Source organism: Dendropsophus ebraccatus, chromosome 11 (assembly GCF_027789765.1).
Source record: "Dendropsophus ebraccatus isolate aDenEbr1 chromosome 11, aDenEbr1.pat, whole genome shotgun sequence".
In the NCBI taxonomy this organism is placed as follows: domain Eukaryota; kingdom Metazoa; phylum Chordata; class Amphibia; order Anura; family Hylidae; genus Dendropsophus; species Dendropsophus ebraccatus.
Genome location: NC_091464.1, coordinates 16,018,287 through 16,040,103, shown reverse-complemented (window position 1 = coordinate 16,040,103; position 21,817 = coordinate 16,018,287). Strand labels below are relative to the sequence as shown.

General features: G+C 44.7%; 1 protein-coding gene across 1 annotated transcript in view; it reads right to left on the bottom strand.

The window, feature by feature from the left end:
- Positions 1-21,563, bottom strand: part of F5 (coagulation factor V) — a 57,384-nt gene extending 35,821 nt beyond the window's left edge. The window contains exons 1-7 of the mRNA XM_069946049.1: positions 21,249-21,563; positions 15,260-15,342; positions 10,351-10,473; positions 8,853-9,065; positions 7,268-7,426; positions 3,481-3,702; positions 672-837 (exon numbers count right to left, since the gene is read on the bottom strand). Of these exons, the coding sequence (XP_069802150.1) occupies positions 672-837; positions 3,481-3,702; positions 7,268-7,426; positions 8,853-9,065; positions 10,351-10,473; positions 15,260-15,342; positions 21,249-21,382 (1,100 nt within the window). The 5' untranslated portion in view covers positions 21,383-21,563. The remainder of the gene's footprint in view (positions 1-671; positions 838-3,480; positions 3,703-7,267; positions 7,427-8,852; positions 9,066-10,350; positions 10,474-15,259; positions 15,343-21,248) is intronic.
- Positions 21,564-21,817: the final 254 nt, after the last annotated feature.

Below are 21,817 nucleotides of genomic sequence, written 5' to 3'. Positions count from 1 at the left end.
ACCAAGTTTAATAGCACATATGGCCAAATGTCATAGCAGTAAGGGGGCATGTTCCATGCACAGATAATGTGCTGCAGACTGGAAGCAGGTGGTGATGAGGGATACATGTAGGGTAAAACCCCTTTAAAGCGGCTCTGTACCCACAATCTTCCCCCCTCCCCCCAAGCACTTGTACCTGCGGATAGCTGCTTTTAATCCAAGATCTGTCCTGGGGTCCGTTCGGCAGGCAGCCCTGTGCCCAACGGCGGGGTCTTGGAGTATTTGTGCCCTAACTTTGCACCTCCCCTCCGTCCCTCCTCCCCGCCCTCTTTACCATTTTTCCTATTCCTCTGCATTGAACTCTGCACATCTGCCTTAACGATCCAGCCCATGTGCCGTGCTGACACAGCTGATGAATAGGAGACAATCTGCCTGGAGCATTCCTAATGATGAGGAGGGTGGAGACAGAGAGGGTGTGCCAGCCTAATGCATACACAATCTAGGCCACGGCCATTGGACACAGGGCTGCAAGTTTAAAAGTTGTTTTTTAGGACAATTACTGCATCACCTGCCGAACGGACCCCAGGACAAATTTTGGATTAAAAGCAACTATCTGAAGGTACAAGCGGTTTAGGGAGGGTCAGATTGTGGGTACAGAGTAGATTAAATACTTATAATAGGTATATACTTACTTCTCTGAGTTCTCTGAAGTCCCAGACGCATAATCCCAATCAACTTCCACCGCAGCTATATAGTAATCCCACTTTTTAATGTATCTTGTTTGAAAAACTGACTTTCTGGTAGAAATGTGTTTTGGGGTAACACAAGTATCAACCTTCAAATAGCCATGCATGCCGGCTAATAATAGAGAGAAAGAAATAGAGAGTAGTAAATCAGTATATTGATACGGTTCCCTCCTTTATGGCTGTATTATTTGGGCTATATGATGCATCACTGACAACAGAAAAACATAAAACAAAAAAAACTATTTCTAAAGTTTCCTTGTGCGATGTGATATTAGGCTATGTTTACACACAGTAAATTATACCAAAATATTTCTGTAATGTGGAGTGATAAAAAAAAACAAAAAAAAAAAACAATGTGTGAACAGGTGAAAAAATGGCAGTTTTTTTTTTTTGTGCACAAACCGATTGTAAATAATGAGCATGTTCAATATTTTTGCACTGTAATCAATGACTTCTGTTTTTTTCTACTGTGATTGCCCTGATGGTCAATTCCCCAAAGACTACAATAGAACGTACAGTATTATATTACATTGAAAATACAGCTGCATTTTTCACTCAAAATTCCAACACTCTTTCCTGATATAATAATATAGGAGAGGGAATAATAGAATCTGCCATGTTTAAAATGCAGTCTGGTCTTCAGGCATCATGTTATAGAGTCAGTAGAAGGAGCTGGGCAGATTAAAGGAGAAGTCCAGAGGAAATTACAATTTGCCAGGAGGAAGGGGGAAACATAATCAACAAGCACTACTTACCTCTCCTCGTGCCTCCGCAGTGTCACTGGCTCTAGGACGCCCGACGGAACTCATTTTCCCCCAAGTTGCAAAGTTGACTGGGGGGAAAATACCTGACCCTGCTGATGAATTGCCCTTTCAGCCAATCAGTGGCTGGAACAGTGTCCCACCCCTGTCACTGATTGGTTGAGCAGGCAATCCATCACCCGAGTTGTGACATTGCTCAAGAAGAAGATCCAGGATGTCTGTGGGGTCCTGGAGCAGTAAAGCATGGGGGATCCTGGAGCAGTAAAGCATGGGGGATCCCTGAGCAGTAAAGCATGGGGGATCCTGCAGCAGTAAAGCATGGGGGATCCTGGAGCACTAAGGCATGGGGGATCCTGGAGCAGTAAGGCATGGGGGATCCCGGAGCAGTAAGACATGGGGGACCCTGGAGCAGTAAGGCATGGGGGATCCCGGAGCAGTAAGGCATGGGGGATCCTGGATCAGTAAGGCATGGGGGATCCCCGAGCAGTAAGGCATGGGGGATCCCGGAGCAGTAAGGCATGGGGGATCTCGGAACAGTAAGGCATGGGGGATCCTGGAGCAGTAAGGCATGGGGGATCCTGGAGCAGTAAGGCATGGGGGATCTTGGAACAGTAAGGCATGGGGGATCCTGGAGCAGTAAGGCATGGGGGATCCCGGAGCAGTAAGGCATGGGGGATCCTGGATCAGTAAGGCATGGGGGATCCCCGAGCAGTAAGGCATGGGGGATCCTGGAGCAGTAAGGCATGGGGGATCTCGGAACAGTAAGGCATGGGGGATCCTGGATCAGTAAGGCATGGGGGATCCCCGAGCAGTAAGGCATGGGGGATCCTGGAGCAGTAAGGCATGGGGGATCTCGGAACAGTAAGGCATGGGGGATCCTGGAGAAGTAAGGCATGGGGGATCTTGGAACAGTAAGGCATGGGGGAACCTGAAGCAGTAAGGCATGGGGGATCTCGGAGCAGTAAGGCATGGGGGATCCCGGAGCAGTAATGCATGGGGGATCCCGGAGCAGTAATGCATGGGGGATCCCGGAGCAGTAAGGCATGGGGGAACCAGAAGCAGTAAGGCATGGGGGATCCCAGAACAGTAAGGCATGGGGGATCCTGGAGCAGTAAGGCATGGGGGATTTTGGAAGAGTAAGGCATGGGGGATCCCGGAGCAGTAAGGCATGGGGGAACCTGAAGCAGTAAGGCATGGGGGATCCCAGAACAGTAAGGCATGGGGGATCCCCGAGCAGTAAGGCATGGGGGATCCTGGAGCAGTAAGGCATGGGGGATCCCCGAGCAGTAAGGCATGGGGGATCCCGGAGCAGTAAGGCATGGGGGATCCCCGAGCAGTAAGGCATGGGGGATCCCGGAGCAGTAAGGCATGGGGGATCCTGGAGCAGTAAGGCATGGGGGATCCTGGAGCAGTAAGGCATGGGGGATCCCGGAGCAGTAAGGCATGGGGGATCCTGAGCAGTAAGGCATGGGGGATCCTGGAGCAGTAAGGCATGGGGGATCCTGGAGCAGTAAGGCATGGGGGATCCTGGAGCAGTAAGGCATGGGGGATCCCGGAGCAGTAAGGCATGGGGGATCCTGAGCAGTAAGGCATGGGGGATCCTGGAGCAGTAAGGCATGGGGGATCCCAGAACAGTAAGGCATGGGGGATCCTGAGCAGTAAGGCATGGGGGATCCTGGAGCAGTAAGGCATGGGGGATCCCAGAACAGTAAGGCATGGGGGTTCCTCGAACAGTAAGGCATGGGGGATCCCGGAGCAGTAGGACCGCCCACTTGACTACTTAGCCCAGAATGAGCAGAGATTTACCTAAACAAATGGCAAGTTATCCTGTAACTCTTTCCTTATGCCAGGTACATCTTATGTTCTTGTCCGGTGGGCAAATAGCTGATAACAATGAGCACAATCCATTGTGGAATCCTAGTAATTCCCAACAAGTTGTGATTTTTCTTGGGTAACAGACTGATACTGTGCGACTACCTTCCAGAGAACCTCACCTTCCAGATGTTTTTCCACAAGAGAAGCAATCTGTATGGTGCCAGTCTGTAGCACAGTCATGTTTGTAGTGGTGGATGCCATGCTGGATAGACTTATCACCGAGACTTTATGGTGTTTTTCTTCCAGGGAGTGTGCAAAGAAATGGATGGGGAAAAATTCTGGTTTGGAACTCAACCCCAGTATGTGCCAACTAATCCTGTCATCAACGCAGGCTGTGAACTCTGAAATACAAAAATCTATATCTGTTACATTACATAACACCAACATGCAAAGATTTAAGGGGTCCAGCAAAAAAAAATTGTGTTGGAAAGTGCCAGAGATTTGTGATTTACTTCTAATTAAAAAAAATCGTGTCTTCCAGTACTTATCAGCTGCTGTATGTCCTACAGGAAGTGGTATATTCTTTCCAGTCTGGCACAGTGCTCTCTGCTGCCACCTCTGTCCATGTCAGGAACTGTCCAGAGCAGGAGCAAATCTCCATAGAAAACCAAGCAATTCAAAGTTTTGCTTAAACAACAATCCTCACACAATCTTGTTTCCTTATTGCCGCCTAATGACTCCCAAGCCCAACAAATAATTAATATCTGTAACACATACAGTATGCCTACTTAAAGGTGTGGAATCCTTGGATAGCCCTATTGAAACGTAACCAATCCTAAGTAATATGTTTTATAATATACAATACATATCTGTATATGGATATTTTACATTTACATTTACATTTTTGTTCTTGAGTCTTTGATATGGTGGGACGCAGGACTCCCCCCCCCCCCCCCCCCCCGACTTCCCTCTGTTCTCTGCTTCCTATACAACTTCCCTCTCCCCCCCTCCCATGGTTCTGTTGCCCCCCCCCCCTCCCTCCCTCTCACCTAAGACCCTCTCTATATTTTATATCTAGAAAAGACTGTTATGACTCTGTAACTTATATCTACATTATGTATTATAGTATGTACAGTTTTGAACTGAATCTATAATGGCGTCCCAACCCCTTTTTTCCCCCCTCTTTTCTCTCTGTATTCCCTAAAGTATTGTTGTAAAAACTAAAAAAACTTCAATAAATAAAGATTGAAAAGAAAACCTCTCCTGCTCTACAGCCTGGAAAGAATAAACCACTTCCTGCAGGACATACAGCAGCTGATAAGTACTGGAAGATGTGAGATTTTTCTTTTAATAGAAGTAAATTACAAATCTCTGGCACTTTCTGGCACCAGTTGATCTGACCCATTTAATATGTTTTGAAGCTCCTGGTATCATTATGAATTATGATGCTGGGAGTTCCACATTCTGGTCCATACCACATGAATGGACTGTAATCATGGAACGTGTGAATGTTGTCCCCAGGGGCGTAGCTAAAGGCTGATGGGCCCTGGTGCAAAATGTTAGCTTGGGGCCCCCCCATCTCACCCGATCAGGCAAAGTCCTATCTAACGTTATATCCAATTACTCTAATGTGCCACCATGTTCTAATGCCCTGTCACTGCCTCCACCTCATGTACTGCACTACTGCCCCCTATAATTAATGGACTGTACTGTGTCATTGTCTAATCATTGTATTCCAATCTTTGACTCTCCAGCTGAAAAACTACAACTCTCATCATGAACTGCCAGTTGGATATGATTGGGGTTGTAGTGCTGCAACCTGAAGAGCCAAATGCTGCAAAACTCCCACTCCCACTCCCACTCCAGGGCATGATGAAGTTTGAACTTCTGCAACCTGGAGAAGTCACCTGATATCACCTGCAGTCCTATGTAACACCACAGATAACAGTGATATCCCTCTCAGTACAGATAATGTAGTAGTCACCTGCAGTCCTATGTAACACCACAGATAACACAGTGATATATCTGAGTACAAATAATGCAGTAGATGTCACCTGCAGTCCTATGTAACACCACAGATAACACAGTGATATCCCTCTGAGTACAGATAATGTAGTAGATGTCACCTGCAGTCCTATGTAACACCACAGATAACACAGTGATATCTCTGAGTACAGATAATGTAGATATAGACCCCCTGTGTAGCCCCCCCATAGTATACACCCCCTGTGTAGCCCCCCACATTATAGACCCCCTGTGTAGCCCCCCCACAGTATAGACCCCTCCGTGTAGATCCCCCACAGTACAGACCCCCTGTGTAACCCTCTCATAGTATAGACCCCTTGTGCAGCTCCCCTCATAGTATAGACCCCCTGTGTAGCCCCCCCTCTCATAGTATACACCCCCTGTGCAGCCCCCCCTCATAGTATACACCCCCTGTGCAGACCCCCCTCATAGTATACACCCCCTGTGCAGACCCCCCATTGTATAGACCTCCTGTGCAGCCCCCCCATTGTATAGACCCCTTGTGCAGCCCCCCCCAGTATAGACCCCTTGTGCAGCCCCCCCAGTATAGACCCCTTGTGCAGCCCCCCCAGTATAGACCCCTTGTGCAGCCCCCCCAGTATAGACCCCTTGTGCAGCCCCCCCCAGTATAGACCCCTTGTGCAGCCCCCCCAGTATAGACCCCTTGTGCAGACCCCCCCAGTATAGACCCCTTGTGCAGCCCCCCCAGTATAGACCCCTTGAGCAGCCCCCCCAGTATAGACCCCTTGTGCAGCCCCCCCCAGTATAGACCCCTTGTGCAGCCCCCCCCAGTATAGACCCCTTGAGCAGCCCCCCCAGTATAGACCCCTTGTGCAGCCCCCCCCAGTATAGACCCCTTGTGCAGCCCCCCCAGTATAGACCCCTTGTGCAGACCCCCCCAGTATAGACCCCTTGTGCAGCCCCCCCAGTATAGACCCCTTGAGCAGCCCCCCCAGTATAGACCCCTTGTGCAGCCCCCCAGTATAGACCCCTTGAGCAGCCCCCCCAGTATAGACCCCTTGAGCAGCCCCCCCAGTATAGACCCCTTGTACCGCCCCCCCCCCCCACATCGCAACATTTATGTAAAAAATGAAAAAAAAAAAATAAATAAACTCACCTCACCGGGATCCTTGATCTCCCTCAGGCCTGGCAGCTTCTCTTCAGTTCAGTGAGCTTCCGGGATGCCGGTCCTGGCTGGAAGCTCACTGATGCAGGACCGCGGCGACCGGATTTCTCCTCTTTACTGCACGGCGGCTGACATGTGACATGATGACGTCACATGTCAGCTGCCAAGGAGGAGGAGAAGTCCCGGCGCCGCGGTCCTGCATTAGTGAGCTTCCGGACAGGGCCGGCATCCCGGAAACTCACTGAACTTAAAGAGGTCCGGCGGCCGCGGCCATTTAACTGCACGGGGGGGCCATTTAACTGCCCCGGCCCAGCCCGCCCTTGCCGCGCCCCCCCCCCCCCCCCGTGCGGGCCCCCCTAGCGTAGGGGCCCGGTCGCCATGGCGACCCCTGCGACCCCTATAGCTACGCCACTGGTTGTCCCCTATACTATACATTCCATAAATAATATTGCGGTCTAAGTGACAATTAATACGATTGTTGGGAAAAAGATCTTTTCATGTAGCTTGATCCCACTTATATACTAAATGTTCTTCACTTACACCTGTCCTACGGGCTAAAAGCCTGGGGAATAGAGCCCCCTTAGGGACCTGGCAAAAATTTCACAAGCACAAGGAGTAGCAGCTAATAGTCAAAAACATAGCCCCCTCAACATGTTTCTTTGCTGCACGCAGCATCCTCAGGGGGCTCAGCTATCCAAATATAGGATATCCATTACTGGACCCGCGACCTCCGACTAGGAGGATCTCAGATTGTTCTAAATGTTCTTCAAGAAGAGGCTCAATAGTCTGACCAAAAAAGTTGTAAGAATTCATACCTGGCCCATTTCCATTCACGTATCCATTCACGGTATACATTATAGGCCTCTCCTTGGTTGATGGGAGGGTTTGCCAACTTTTACTTTCATCAAACACTCCGAACATCAGAACATAATCTTTGTTGGAGTTCTTTTGTGTTCCGTCATCATTTAGGCTACCTGATCGTAGATGGGAGGGAAAAGTCTGTTAGGCCTACAGCAATCCGAAGTCTAAGCCTGCGCTATTTATACAGAGTATAATCTGTATTTTCTAGATATGTTAGCATGTCATATTCATCTTCACTATATGTGTCCACTAAAGTCTAAGGGTCCTTTCAGATGGCCTAATATGGCGACGTGCAAGGACGCAAACAATGTTGTGCCTTTAAGCGGCACAATTAATCAAGCGGCCAGGCTGTGTGAACAATCTTTGAATTGTTTGTGCGGCCATGAAAAATGACGACACAGATATGCATATAGCCGTGCTGTCAGTTTCCAGATCACACAAGCCGTGAATACTTACCTTCTGCGCTGCTGTGTGATCCAGCATACCATCTCCAGCTTTCCCATCCCACCGCTGTATCTACAGGCTGCCCCTGCCTCCCCCAGATGTCAGTCATTCTGGAGGAGGTGGCGACCTGAAGATACAGTGCCATATGGTAGAGCGGGGAGCCGGATCACACAGCAGTGCTGAAGGTAAGTATGCACTGCTTTTGTGATCTGAAAACTGGCAGCACGGATATATGTCAGTTTCTCTTTGCTACTGTCTGCACATCTCCTGTTTACACAGGAAGATTTGCAGCCGATATCAATAATTTTTAAAGCCTGGTCTAAAGACACAATCTACCGGGGATAGTTGTCACTTGGCTGATCGTTGTTACTTTTACAACCGCCAATTATTGGCTGAAAGAGCTTTTCTAGCAACTCTCCTGGCCGATAGTCAGCCCGTGTAAACGCCACATATATAAAGAATAATAGCAGAATATCTGCAATATATATATGTTTATATTTATCCTCAGTGCCCAACATCACGGCTAATGCCATGGCCTGGCACCGTCTCACTAATTTCTGTCTCCATTATGGCTAGTCCATTGCACTACAAAGATACCAGAGAACTGACTTCCTAAGTTGAGGCTTTAAAAGTTAAAACATATAGGGGACCTGTCAGCAAGACAATGCTATCTAATCTATCGACCATTATGTTATAGAGCAGGAAGAGCTGAGCAGATTGATATATAACTTCATGGGAAAAGATTCAGTATAACTTGTAACATGTTGATAGAAATCGCTGCTCATTCTGTTACAAGGAGTCCAGTAGGCGGAGTCACTCAATGGACTGGACTCTTTAGCATCAGAGATTTCAATCAATAAATTACAAGTTGTACTGAATCTTTTCCCATAAAGATATATATCAATCTGCTCAGCTCTTCCTGCTCTATAACATGACGGTGATAGATTAGATAGTATTTTTATGGTGATGGGTTCCCTTTAAAACATCAAAAAAGCCTTCTACCTGAAGCCCTAACGTCTCCACTATCTAGGATAATCGTAATATACAGACCTCACTTTTTAAATTCTGAATGTCTTGACAAATTCCTTTTTTCACCTGTTTTACATATCAGCAGTGCGCCAATCAATCCAGAATTCACATCCTGCACTGGGTTTTCCATTGAATAATAAATACTGGTTATACAGTCCGGATCGGCTTCTTTAGGCCCCGCCTCCTCCGTAATATCCCAGGTATAGGTATAGACTTCACCCGGCCGAACAAAATCATCCATTTTTTCAATGGAAGACGTACCGTCCACGTATTTAGCTCCTAAAGAAAGTAAAATGTATGCGGTCAATTACTGGTGGCTGAAGAAGTCTATGCAGCCCTAGGAAGTCCTGGAAAACATGGATATCGCCTATGGTCTATGGCTGTATCCATGTTTTCCCAGACTCCCTAGGGCTGCATCTAACTTCTCCAGCCACCGGAGAATGCTGAGCGATCCTATTTGAGCATGCTCAAGTCAGGCTCATCTTTAATCCTAAAGTTTAGCACTTGCATGTACATCTTCCACCACTAGGAGGCGAACTTTAGCAACAAACATTGCACTGAAGGAAACATAATTGAAGGTATCCTGCTAGATCAGGCTCATTGTAAGATATAACTTTTATATATTGTCACACTTATTATATATGCTGTGGATTTCATGCTGGTAAATCAGTGTCTAAATCTGCAGCCTATCCACTCTTCTGTATAGGAATCTCCCTATATACTCAGTATCATGGGCGTAGCTAGGATTCATGGGGCCCCATAGCAAATAATCTTAAGGGGCCCACCTCCCCTATGCACAACACAAAGCACTGTATATATACTTTACTGCTGGTGCACTGATAACCCCTGACCTCTGCACATTTTCTTACTTGACTGCCAGTCCTAAACCAGATTGGAGAACAGAGGTCAGAGGTTATCAGTGCAGTGAAGCAGAGATCTCTGTCTTCTGCTTGTTAACCCTTTTTTTGTGTTGCAGCATGTAAGTAAACATGGGGTCACTTACACACTGCAGTACATAAGGGGTTAAGCAGAAGGACACACGCTCTTACCTTCTCTCCCGGGCCCCCCTCCTGCACGGGCTCCATAGCAACTGCCTACCTTGCCTCTATGGTAGCTACGCCACTGCTTAGTATAATGATGCTTCTGTTTTTTTTAAAAAAATCTTTATCAATAAAAATGTTTGATCAGAAGGAATTAAAGGGGTTATCCAACATTAGCACTACTCTTGTCTCCAGTTTGGGTGCAAGTTTTACAGCGCAGTTCCATTGAAGTGAATGGAGCTTAATTACAAACCGCACCTGACCTGGAGACAGGAGTTGTGCTGTCTCTGAAGGAAGGGGCCATGTTTTTCTAACGCTAGATAACCACTTTAATTTGTGGTGTTTTTCTGTATACTATATACTGTGCTAAGTTCCCGTTTAGTTTAGTATAAGGTTACAGATTAGAAGGATATTATGGTTCTGTCTGCTGGGACTATTGTATAGAATTATCATAGCGGCCTCCATCTTCTGACTGATTCCCTTTAAATTTACCAATGGTCGAGTGAAATTAAAATCTCTGTTACCTTCAGATTGTTTTCTGTATGAAATTCCTTGTGGATGAATGGTAAGAGGCTTACTAGCCATATTCTTAAAGTGGACTTTTAAAGTATCGCCAACTTCTGCCCGCAACGTCGGTCCCAGGATACCTAAAAAACACATTAAACTCTCATGTTATTGAATATTTTAAAAACCTTATACTTGTTATTTAAAGAGATGCTGTCATGAAAATAAAATTAAGAAATCAAAAGGGTTGTGATCGCAAGCAGTTTTACAATTATTTTTTTTAAACGTTTTTATCAATGTTATACACATGGCCACTAGGTGTCTCGTTTCACTGCACATGTCAACAGCTGCTGCATGTCCACATTCATTAGCAGAGAATCCTGGGGGTGCTCACATTGTATGGTCAGCTCTCCTGTCACACATCACCAAATCCTCTGTAACCAAACAGTAACATTATACTGACTGAATTGTTGCATAACAAAGAGCATTGTCTCCTGGTAAGCTAAGTGCTAAGCTAAAGTCGGGGAGAGCAGCCACCAAGAAACACCATAGCCCACGACAGGAACACATCTACAAAGTGCAGGACAGACTCCTGAAGAATTAGGAGCTGAGCTCAGTAGGACAAAGCTACCGTAGAGGAAAGGTCTACGTATCCTACTGCACAGTGCAGGTAACTGGAAAGTCTCAGACATCTCAGTACACCCAGTAACCATGGACGGCGCTCGTCCTACTCACCTACAACGGTTTCTACGACACTAGGGGGCAAAAGGCGGTCAGACATAGTCTAAACGTGAGTACAAGTATCACTTCACTACTAAAGATATCTACCAAAGTTCCTGCAGAGTACAAGGGCTACATTGAGCATACACACACCACTGCACACCTTGGGTTATTTTTCCCCCTTCTGTGGGTGGCAGTGTTGACAATCCGGGTGGGTCAGTTGCCACTCCAGGTTGCTGTGACAAGAGCCCATGGGACTCATAACAACCCGGAAGGTTACTGACCATTTTGGGGAATACAGGGAATAAAAAGAGCAGATATCAACATGGCACCTGTGTGCTGGACTAGCACTGGCGTCACGACACTAACATCACTGGCTGAGCTCACAACAGATCATTCCAACCTATCCACCACATATGGCTAGGTTCACACTAAAAACGACTGTCATTGAGAAAATAACGTCCATTATTTTTTAAACAATAGACGTTATTTGCACAATGACTGACAATATTATCAAAGACGGACGTCATTTTTACATAATGTGAACCTAGCCATATAGGCATTATGGAGATGGCATTTAAAGGGGTAGTTCAGTGGAAAAAAACCTTCAGATCAACTGGTGCATAAAGAGATTTTTGATTTACTCCTATTAAATATCTTGTCCTCCAGTACTTATCAGCTGCTGTATGTCCTGCAGGAAGTGGTGTATTCTTTCCAGTCTTGAGAGCAGGAGAGGTTTTCTATGGAAATTTGATCCTGCTCTGTACAGTTCCTGACATGGACAGAGGTGGCAGCAGAGAGCACTGTGTCAGACTGGAAAGAATACACCACTTCCTGCAGGATATACAGCAGCTGATAGGTGCTGGAAGACTGGAGATTTTTTAATAGAAGTAAATCACAAATTTCTGACACTTTGTGGCACCAGTTGATTTGAAAGATTTTTTTTTTTTTTTACATCTGCATTGTGCACCCAGAACTAATCTTCCTTCAAGGCTGGAACTTTACATTGCAGATGTGAACACAGCCTAACATATCCTGGTAACAAATGTGCATGAACATAGCGTAACCTATCCTGGTAACAAATGTGAACCTACACAAGCGTAGGAATGCCAATAACCTATACCGGACAGAAGTCTAATCCAATATCTGCATGGTAATACCTCTGATCTGAATAGAATTTTCCAGCTGTTCAAACCTCATAAGCCTTTGTTTCAATAGTACGAGACCCTCCCTCCAGCACACAACAAATAAATGGCCAGAATTAAAAGACGCCTATTAGCTTCTAGAGTCTGAGGCCATGGCTGGGAGAACATACAGCAGCAGGGGGTGCTGAGCATGAATGGTCCCGGGATCTGAGCAGCAGGACATGAAGTTTTAAGAAGATTATGCACTTGCTCTGAATAGCAGAGAACAACCTCTTGCTGAGTAACAGTAAAGGTCATATATATATATATATATATATATATATATATATATATATATATATATATATAAAACTGTTTCAATAGTTTCTTCTACGAGTCATAAAGCAAAGCGCATACTAGAAGAAGAAACTGTATACTAAAAGTGTACCTGTCATCAAAAAAAGCTTTTGACTTGTCATCTGACATGACTGATCACAATGGGTGTCACTGCTGAGACCCGTTGTGATCAGGAGATATAGCCGGAGATAGGACAAGGCAGCAGCTCTTTCTGCTGAGGACACAGACTTCCCCTAACAACAGGCAGTGGACGGCGGTTTGCTGAGAGGTGAGACACCTTATGCAGGGCCGATTCTAGGTTTTCTGCTGCCTGTGGCGAAAACTGAAATGGATAAGCCAAAGTCGAGAAACCAGAAAGAGAGGAAGAGAGCATGAGATTCGCTACCATGCTTCACAAAGAAGACTAATAGCTAGCAAAGGGCTAACAGACTATAGGTGGTCAGGGGTCCGGTCAAGAATGTGATTGGAACAGAGGTCCAGAATCCTGCAAGGGTGAGTGAAAAGAGAAGATGTCAATCACCTAGGCAAAACAGAGGTTAACTGTGAAGTGGCCAGAGGGAACTAAGCAGGGAAGTGGAGATGGGTGTGGCAGATAAATCAATCAGCAGAGCAGAACTAGTAGGACAGTGATCAGACACAGCAGGGAAGGGCATGACGCATCACAGGGTATATACTGTATGTCACTTTATAAATGATGAAGTAACTGCAATGAAGAGCAGAATAAACAGCAGTTCACCAAACAAATGGTTTCAATTTCATTGAAAGAAATGTCATTGAGGTAACATTATATTGGGAGTTAATGATAGGGACTGACTATTATCTTCTCTACAAGTGCCATCCACCATATCTACATCCAAAGACAATATCTCATCCTGTCCTGTTTGGAAATGGTTTTGGGTCCAATGGAATCTTGTTCTTTGCAATAAGTAAACAGATATCATACAAAGCCTAAAAAACTATGTGGACCCACAACTGTCGCTGATGGTCATGTTCCCCCCACCCTAAGTGCTACAATAGGTAGACATCCCCCTTAGTGGTAGAGTGAAGAGTCATTCCCACCAGTCAGGCTTTAATTCCACCATTTCCTCTTGTTGGTCAGTTTGTTGGCAGCCTCCCATCCTCCTCTTTAGCCGTACATTTGTTGATCTGCTAAGGAACTTGGCAATGAATCTCCTAATTTATTAAACCGGTACCAGGTTCTGCTTTATTCATGCGGAAGAATAAATAAATGTAACGTTATCAGGAAAAAATCACTAAAAAAATTATTTGTGGACGTTACACCACCAGGCACGAGGTATTGCCTGTATCAGAATGACTTCTCTCTCCTTTTTTCTCTACTCAAATATTCTATTTCACAATTGCTAGGTTAAATCTACTAGAATAGCTGGCTGGCAGGTACTATGGCTAGCCGTGTAGCCCTCCATCAGTTTTCATCTGACTTTCCTATGTTCCTGATTCCTGATCAGTGATGACCAACTTAACATTTCATGGGGCAAAGAGAGCAAGGAGAGATCAAAACATTTCATATGTCTTTATGACGTCATACCATACGTTTTTTTCTTAAAGTGACAGATACAGATTTGACCTGGTTGTCGTTTGCGTATATATCCTAGAGGCACCGTCCATTTTTCAAAAAGCCGCTGGGTTCCCGCCATGTGCCCCAGTTTCTGCATATGCAAATATGGTCACTCGTGGCACTGGAGATGGGCCCCTAGTGCACCGATATCCCTCCCTTGACATGGCCAGACGTGATTCTGAAGGAGAAGATATCGGTGCCTCCAATGCACCAAGCGACCCCATTTACCTGCACAGATGTCAGGAACCGGACGGCAGTTTACAAAATAGACTGCACCACTGGCATCAACCAAATCATATAAAAATATATTTTTTATTACGGAAAGTGGTACATTCGCTTTAAAGGAGAAGTCCGGCGATTTATAAAATTTGCAGCCGTCAGGGGGGAATTTGATAACAAGCACTAACTTACCTCTCCCCGTGCCAGAGGTGAGTGCACGACCGGCTTTGGGACCCCTGCAGGGCTCCGGGATCCAGAAGCAGATTATAATAGGTCCTTTTCGGGCAGTAGCCCGGGGCCCTGAGCTCTTGGAGGGCCAATGGCCACCCAAAAAGACTTCTACTTTCCGAAATATATTGCTTGCTGGCTAAAGTTCTGCCATGATCTGATGATCATGATCAGGGCATCATGATATTATCTATTCTGTACTATGAACACCACGCTAGTGCTGTCAACGTTACAGCGGGGTTGGGGGGCCCAGGCTTGGTGAACACCCTTTGGCCTATGGTAAAGTTAATCCGCCCCTGCCGGGATCTCTGGCACTGACACGACCCGGCTGATGGACTGGCCGCTCAGCCAGTCACTGACTGGGCTAGGACGTCGTTCCAGTCACTGATTGGCTGAGCGGCCAGTCCATCAGCCGGGGCAGCTCCTGCTGTTTCTCTATGGATCTGCTGGGAAGCTAAAGTCAATAGATCCCATAGTCTCTAATTCCAATCCTATTGTTTTCTTTATTGTAGGAGACATCAGAAATGTCCAGCATATCCTTAGATGCCTTTTCCTTATTGGAATAAGATATTTAGTTGACACAAATATACAGTTCTTAGCTTTGGTTTGAATAATCATTTGGTCACCATCAAGTTTCTATGGCAGTGAAATGAGGATATAATTCCTATACCAGCATGCCATTCATATAAATGTGGAAGCTCTTACCTGACAGTTTGGGTGTGGGCTTTGCTTTTTTAAAACCTTCTTCATATTCCCTGTAAATGATCTTCTTAAAGACATATTCAGAGCTGTGTAACAGAAGAGAAACTCGAGTCAAAGCAGGAAATGATAATAGAGGTGATTCAGTCAGTGATTAGCTGAACGGGCTGGAGGTGGCTGTAAGGGAAACCGGAGAAAGAAGACACCGGGGGAGCGCAGACAGGTAAGTATTGATGAGCAGACTTGTTGAATCACACAAAAACAGCTAAACGCCTGCAATCGAACGTATAAAAAGTTTCCTCATCTCTAATGAGCACGATGAGGCCTAAGTAATTAACAGCAATCATTATCTACATGTGCACCATTTGACATAGAAAGACCATTACTTAGGTAAGCATGATCACTGTTTGATTGGCAAGACCCCAAGATGAAGCCCTCATCTACGGAGACAGGGGCAACAGGGATCACGGGGGTCTTGCACACATGTTTTCACTGACGGTTCACTGACTTCTGACTTCATACGACAATAAATGCACATAAAAAATACACAAATTGGAGCCGAAAACTGGGATGTACATAGGAGGATGGAAGAGAGTGAACCCCATGATGAGACAATGACCAGTGATCCACAGAATTGTGTGTAACATTCATATTTATCACAACAGTCACACAATTGTACCACGTGAACCCAGACGAAAACTCTGTTTGTTATCTCTGTTTGTTTTGAGCGTTCTACCCTGGTCAGATCTCACACAGGACCGAAGGTCATACACTAGAAAGAGGAGCAAAGTGACTGAAAAATAAAAAGATTAGGAAACAGGAAGGTGAAAGAGTCAGATGAGATGCACATACACCATAGGGATTCAGTGACATCCTCTGACGTCATGCTGCCCGTTTCATGCTGACAGCATAAAAAGTTAGCGATGATTCAGACTGTGTACGTTCACAGCTTTATAATTACTACCATTGGCATCATCTTCCTCACTGCCATAAAGGTTCCCAGCAGTGTATTATCAGCCACGTTATATGATTCCACCATGATAGTTTTATTCCCATCTCAGATATCTATGGCGTAACTATGCACTCTTCATGAAACTCCTTTTAACATCTATAGAAGTTATACTAACTGCTCTGAGGTTTTCGAAACCCGCGCCCCAACAACCAGGCCAGGTAGGGCCAGGAATCTCTTCTTCTAGAGACAGGTGTGGTTCCCAGAGATGGTACCTGAATCTATTAGATACAGTGGTCCCTCAACTTACAATGGCCTACATAGAAAGTAGTATACAACTCCCAGTAGCTCTTTCTCACTCTTGTATGTAAGGACTGGCTTTATCTATATTAGTTATCTGCTTATTTGCCTTAAAATCTTAATTTTTTAACATTTTGGGATGACATGTTTGGGGCCTTCAGAACCAATTACCAGTTTTCCATTGAGTTATGGACTCAACATACAACGGTCCCAACATACAATGGTCCTCCCAGAACCAATTACCAGTTTTCCATAGAGTTATGGACTCAACATACAATGGTCTCAACATACAATGGTCCTCCCAGAACCAATTACCAGTTTGCCATAGAGTTATGGACTCAACATACAATGGTCTCAACATACAATGGTCCTTCAAGAACCAATTACCAGTTTGCCATAGAGTTATGGACTCAACATACAATGGTCTCAACATACAATCCAGAACCAATTACCAGTTTGCCATAGAGTTGTGGTCTCAACATACAATGGTACTTACAGAACCAATTACTAGTTTTCCATAGAGTTATGGACTCAACATACAATGGTCCTCCCAGAACCAATTACCAGTTTGCCATAGAGTTGTGGTCTCAACATACAATGGTCTTAACATACAATGGTCCTCCCAGAACCAATTCATATGTATGCTGAGGGACCACTGTATTTATGGCGCATCCTGTGCATATGCTATAACAATTTGAGATGAGGATAACTTTCTTGGGTCCATTCACTTGTACAGTTTCTGCCTCCCCCCTCCCCCCTGCAATCCCCCTGTTATCCCTGCCATCCCAAATCATTGTATAAATAACCCAATATTAGAAGTGTCCAATCAGTCTTCCAGTATTGTGCCCTACAGAATGACACTTGGGTTTTAGCCTCTCTTGATGCCACAGAGAACTTTAACTCAAATAGTCAAATTTACTAAATTCTGTAAATGTATATAAACTATACATATATCATCCTAAGCCTTTACATCTGTTCTATCCCTTTTACCATCAGGGTTGTTCTCATCAACTTCCCCTTTTTTTAAAAATAAAAAATCACACATTAACCATTGGTTTAAACACAGAGGGCATGATGGAACAAGCTGTAGATACTCTTAGTCCTTATTCACACATTCCGCAATTACATACAAATCTAGAGCCCATTGATTTCTATTGAGCAAAATAATGGAGCATGCCCTAATGCGGGCAGTAATTGCAGAACAATTTGCCAATGGAAGTCTATGGGATCCGCATGTTTTGCGCATGTTATGAATGTCAGTCTCGCATAGCTGGTGATGGAAGTCAAGTGTTGGGAGCTGGTGGGATGGATAAATAAGGTGGGCAATAGGCTGTTTACCTTCTTTTTATGGGTAAAAGGGCAATTTATTAGATCTGCAAAAAAGGATAATTATTGGCACGGTGGAGATCCCGGAGCCCGGCATGGTGCCTTTTGGTAATTTTCTCAGGTCTCCTACTGTAATGAAGTGTCAAAGAGGAGTTGTTTGTGCCGCACTCTGGCACACTTTACCACTCCTTCCTCCCCCCTCTTCTTCATGAATAATCAATGCTGCCCGGCCTCCTGCTCGCTCAGCTGTGTCTGTGATTGCAGATCAGTCCTTTGTAGGCAGTTTATGTCTATATGTCTACAGACCTGCAAGGAGTTTGGTCTCTGGTTCAAATCCCCTGATGGAAATTAAATATAGGGCGTTTTTTTTTTCATTATTGTATCATTTTTAAGGCTATGTTCCCACACAGTATTTTTGCTCAGTATTTTGCAACCAAAACCAGGAGTGGATTGAAAACACAGAAAGGCTATGTTCACACACTTTGAAATTTAGTGGATGGATGCCATTTAATGGCAAAAAGTGGCCGTTGGTTTAAAATAATAGTAATTATTTGCCATTAAATGGCGGCCATCCACTAAATTTCAACAGGGATTTGAGCCAAAGAATGAACAGCTGGTGGTCTCTAGACAGGTGAGTGACCCCTAGACCACAGCCCCAGCCCATTTGGGTTCAGAGATTCAACTATATCTGAGTGTTTCTTTCAGACATAACCAGCCTACAGAGGACTGATCTGCAATCAGAGACACTGGCTGACAGCCGAACGAGCAAGAGGCCATGCAGCATTGATTATTAATGAAGGGAGGAGGAAGGAGGATTGGTGAGGTGTGCCAGAGTGTGGTACAAACAACTCCTCTTTGCCTCTGCATTACAGTAGGAGATTGTGCATAATCCATAATTACCAAAAGGCACCATGTTCTCCAGGGTCTCACTTCTGGACAGAAGTAGCCTTATGCCCTCTCTCCCCCTCCTAGTATTTGTTGACTATAAATGGCCATGAAAGTGTATAGGAGGCCCAAAACAAAGCTGACCAGGGGATTAGCCAATCTCTGGAGATCCAACGTCTTGAACTTCCAACTTTTATATATAGTTAAAAAGGGAGCAAATGCATGAATATCCTTGTAATACTGAGCTGGAGGGGCCCATGATGATGTCCATATATACAAGGCACATGAAAAATCGTTGTCTTAGTGAGATGATCCTTGAAGGGGTACTCCAGCGAAACTCGTTTTCTGTCAAATTAACTGGTTTCAGAAAGTTATATAGATTTGTAATTTACTTTTTTTTTTTAAATAAATAAATATTAAGTCTTCTCATACTTATCAGCTGCTGTATGTCCTGCAGGAAGTGGTGTATTCTTTCCAGTCTGACACAGGGCTCTCTGTTGCCACCTCTGTCCATGTCAGGAACTGTCCAGAGCAGGAGAGGTTTTCTATGGGGATTTGCTACTGCTCTGGACAGTTCCTGACATGGACAGAGGTGGCAGCAGAGAGCACTGTGTCAGACTGGGAAGAATACATCACTTCCTGCAGGACTTACAGCAGCTAATAAGTATGGGAAGGCTGGAGATTTTTAAATAGAAGTAAATTACAAATCTGTGTAACTTTCTGACACCAGTTGATTTGAAAGAAAAATATTTTCCCTGGACAACCCCTTTAAGTAATCTATAATAATTTATAGTACAATCAATGTGACAATGAGATAAATCCACTAAATGTATAGAAATTTGGTACAATTACAGGCACATAGCACCAGTATATGACTCTGGTGACTTGTGGTCTATAGCTCACCGATTTTTAGTAGTCAGTGTATATACAATTATTGCAATCAATCATTTTGCCTATGGGAGATAGAAGTGAGGGCTGATACATAGAATGAAGATAGTTTATTGGATCTCACAGGAGTTATTACTTCTTCTGGTTCATCTCATTTCCTTTTTATGTTTCATATGATTCTCACATCTGTGATTTCTCACACTGACTCAGAATGGCACAATGTATAACTCTATGGGTGAGGCTATGACATGTCCCCGATAGAGTAAGGAGCTTGTCTGGGAATTTAAAAAATGAATCTAACTGCAGGAAGCCCCAGAGATTTCAGATCAACAGCTGTAACAATGCTATATACATTTGTAATTTACTTTTATTTAAAAATCTCATGTCCATTACTTCTCAGCTGCTGTATGTCCTGCAGGAAGTGGTGTATTTTCTCTAGTCTGACACAGTGCTCTCTGCTGCCACCTCTGTCCATGTCAGGAACGTTCCAGAGCAGCAGCAAATCCCCATAGAAAACCTCTCCTGCTCTGGACAGTTCTTGACATGGGCAGAGAGCAGTGTTTCAGACTGGAAAGAATGCAACACTTCCTGCACGGCGTACAGCAGCTGATAAGTACTGGAAGATTGAAGTTTTGTTTTTTTTTTAAATAGAAGTAATTTACTAATCTATATAACTTTCTCACACCAGTTGAGTTGAACACAATTTCTTTCTCCGGAGTATCCCTTTAAACGAGTGAAATCCCAATTCAATGCAAAAATGAGTGTGACGGTGCACGCTCACCTGCTGTGGTCATACTATTTGCACAACACTAGTGAGACTGCAGCCTTCAAACTCCTGATGTCTCACGTGGAGCTTGATCTTAATACAGCAGGGGAATAGGGAGGAAAATGTTTTTACTGGCACAAATCCCTCAGCATTGGACCAAATGAAGGAACCTCGACCGTCGAAGGAGGATACCCCCAATATGGAATCTTCAAAGAATTTTGCTGTTTGCACCGCACTTCGAGGAATCCAACCTCCTCTACCTCATGGTGCTACATGACACTTATTTTTATATTAAAAATGACAATTGTCAATTTTTCTTATAAAAAGAAGTCTAGTGAATAAAATGTTTATGTTGTATTGTATGTTGTAAATATTGGGACCTGAGGCCACTGTTGCTAAGTTTTTTTTACCGCAAAGTTAAAAGGGCACTCCAGCAAAAATGTTTTCTTTTAAATCAACTGGTGTCAGAAAGATATACAGATTTGTCTTTACTTCTATTTAAAAATCTTCAGTCTTCCCATACTTATCAGCTGCTGTATGTCCTGCAGGAAGTGGCAGAGCAGCATAGATTTTCTATGGGCATTTTCTTCAACTCTGGACGGTTCTTGACATGGACAGAGGTGGCAGCAGAGAGCACTGTATCAGACTGGGAAGAATACACCACTTTCTGCAGGACATACAGCAGCTGATAAGTACTGGAATATTTGTAATTTTTAAATAGAAGTAAATTACAAATCTTTATAAATGTCTGAAACTAGTTGAATTGAAAGAACTTTTTTTTTTACTGGTGTTTCCCTTTAAAATTAAATTAGATATATATGTTCTCTATGTGTATTATACAGAATTACTCTCAGCAGTCCCCAGCACATCATAGGTCTCACCTGTCAGCCTGTCCATTGCTGTAGTCCCAGTCAGTGGTGACAGCAGCCACATAGTAGTCTCTGTCCAGGGCAGTGACACAGGGGGTGATGGGCACCAGTGCCCCCAGCAGCAGTAGTATGATGTGTGGCTCCATGTACCCTCCTAGTCCATACACAGTGCTGTCCTCCTCAGCCTCAGACTGTCAGCAGAGCTCTGAATACACAGATCAATAAGAGCGACCTCTTGTCCCTGTAGGCACTGACATCCAGAGCAGCCGGGGATGAGCTCAGCTCCACACCCACCACATCTGCAACCTGGGAGAGTACTGCAAGTGCAGGAAGCTGCATCACTGCCCATACTGACAGGGGTGGACACAGTGTACTGCCCCCACCCCTCATATACAAGGATCAGGGGGGGCTGGAGTACCCTTCCATCTAGTGCTACGGTACAATTGCCTATCTTTTCACGAAAACAACTTGTAGTCCTAAAGATTTAATCCTGAAAGGTATTCCGGGATCAGATGTAGGACCGGGCACTGGGAATGGCAGGGATGTAACATAATATTATAGTATCACAAAGTCGCATATAG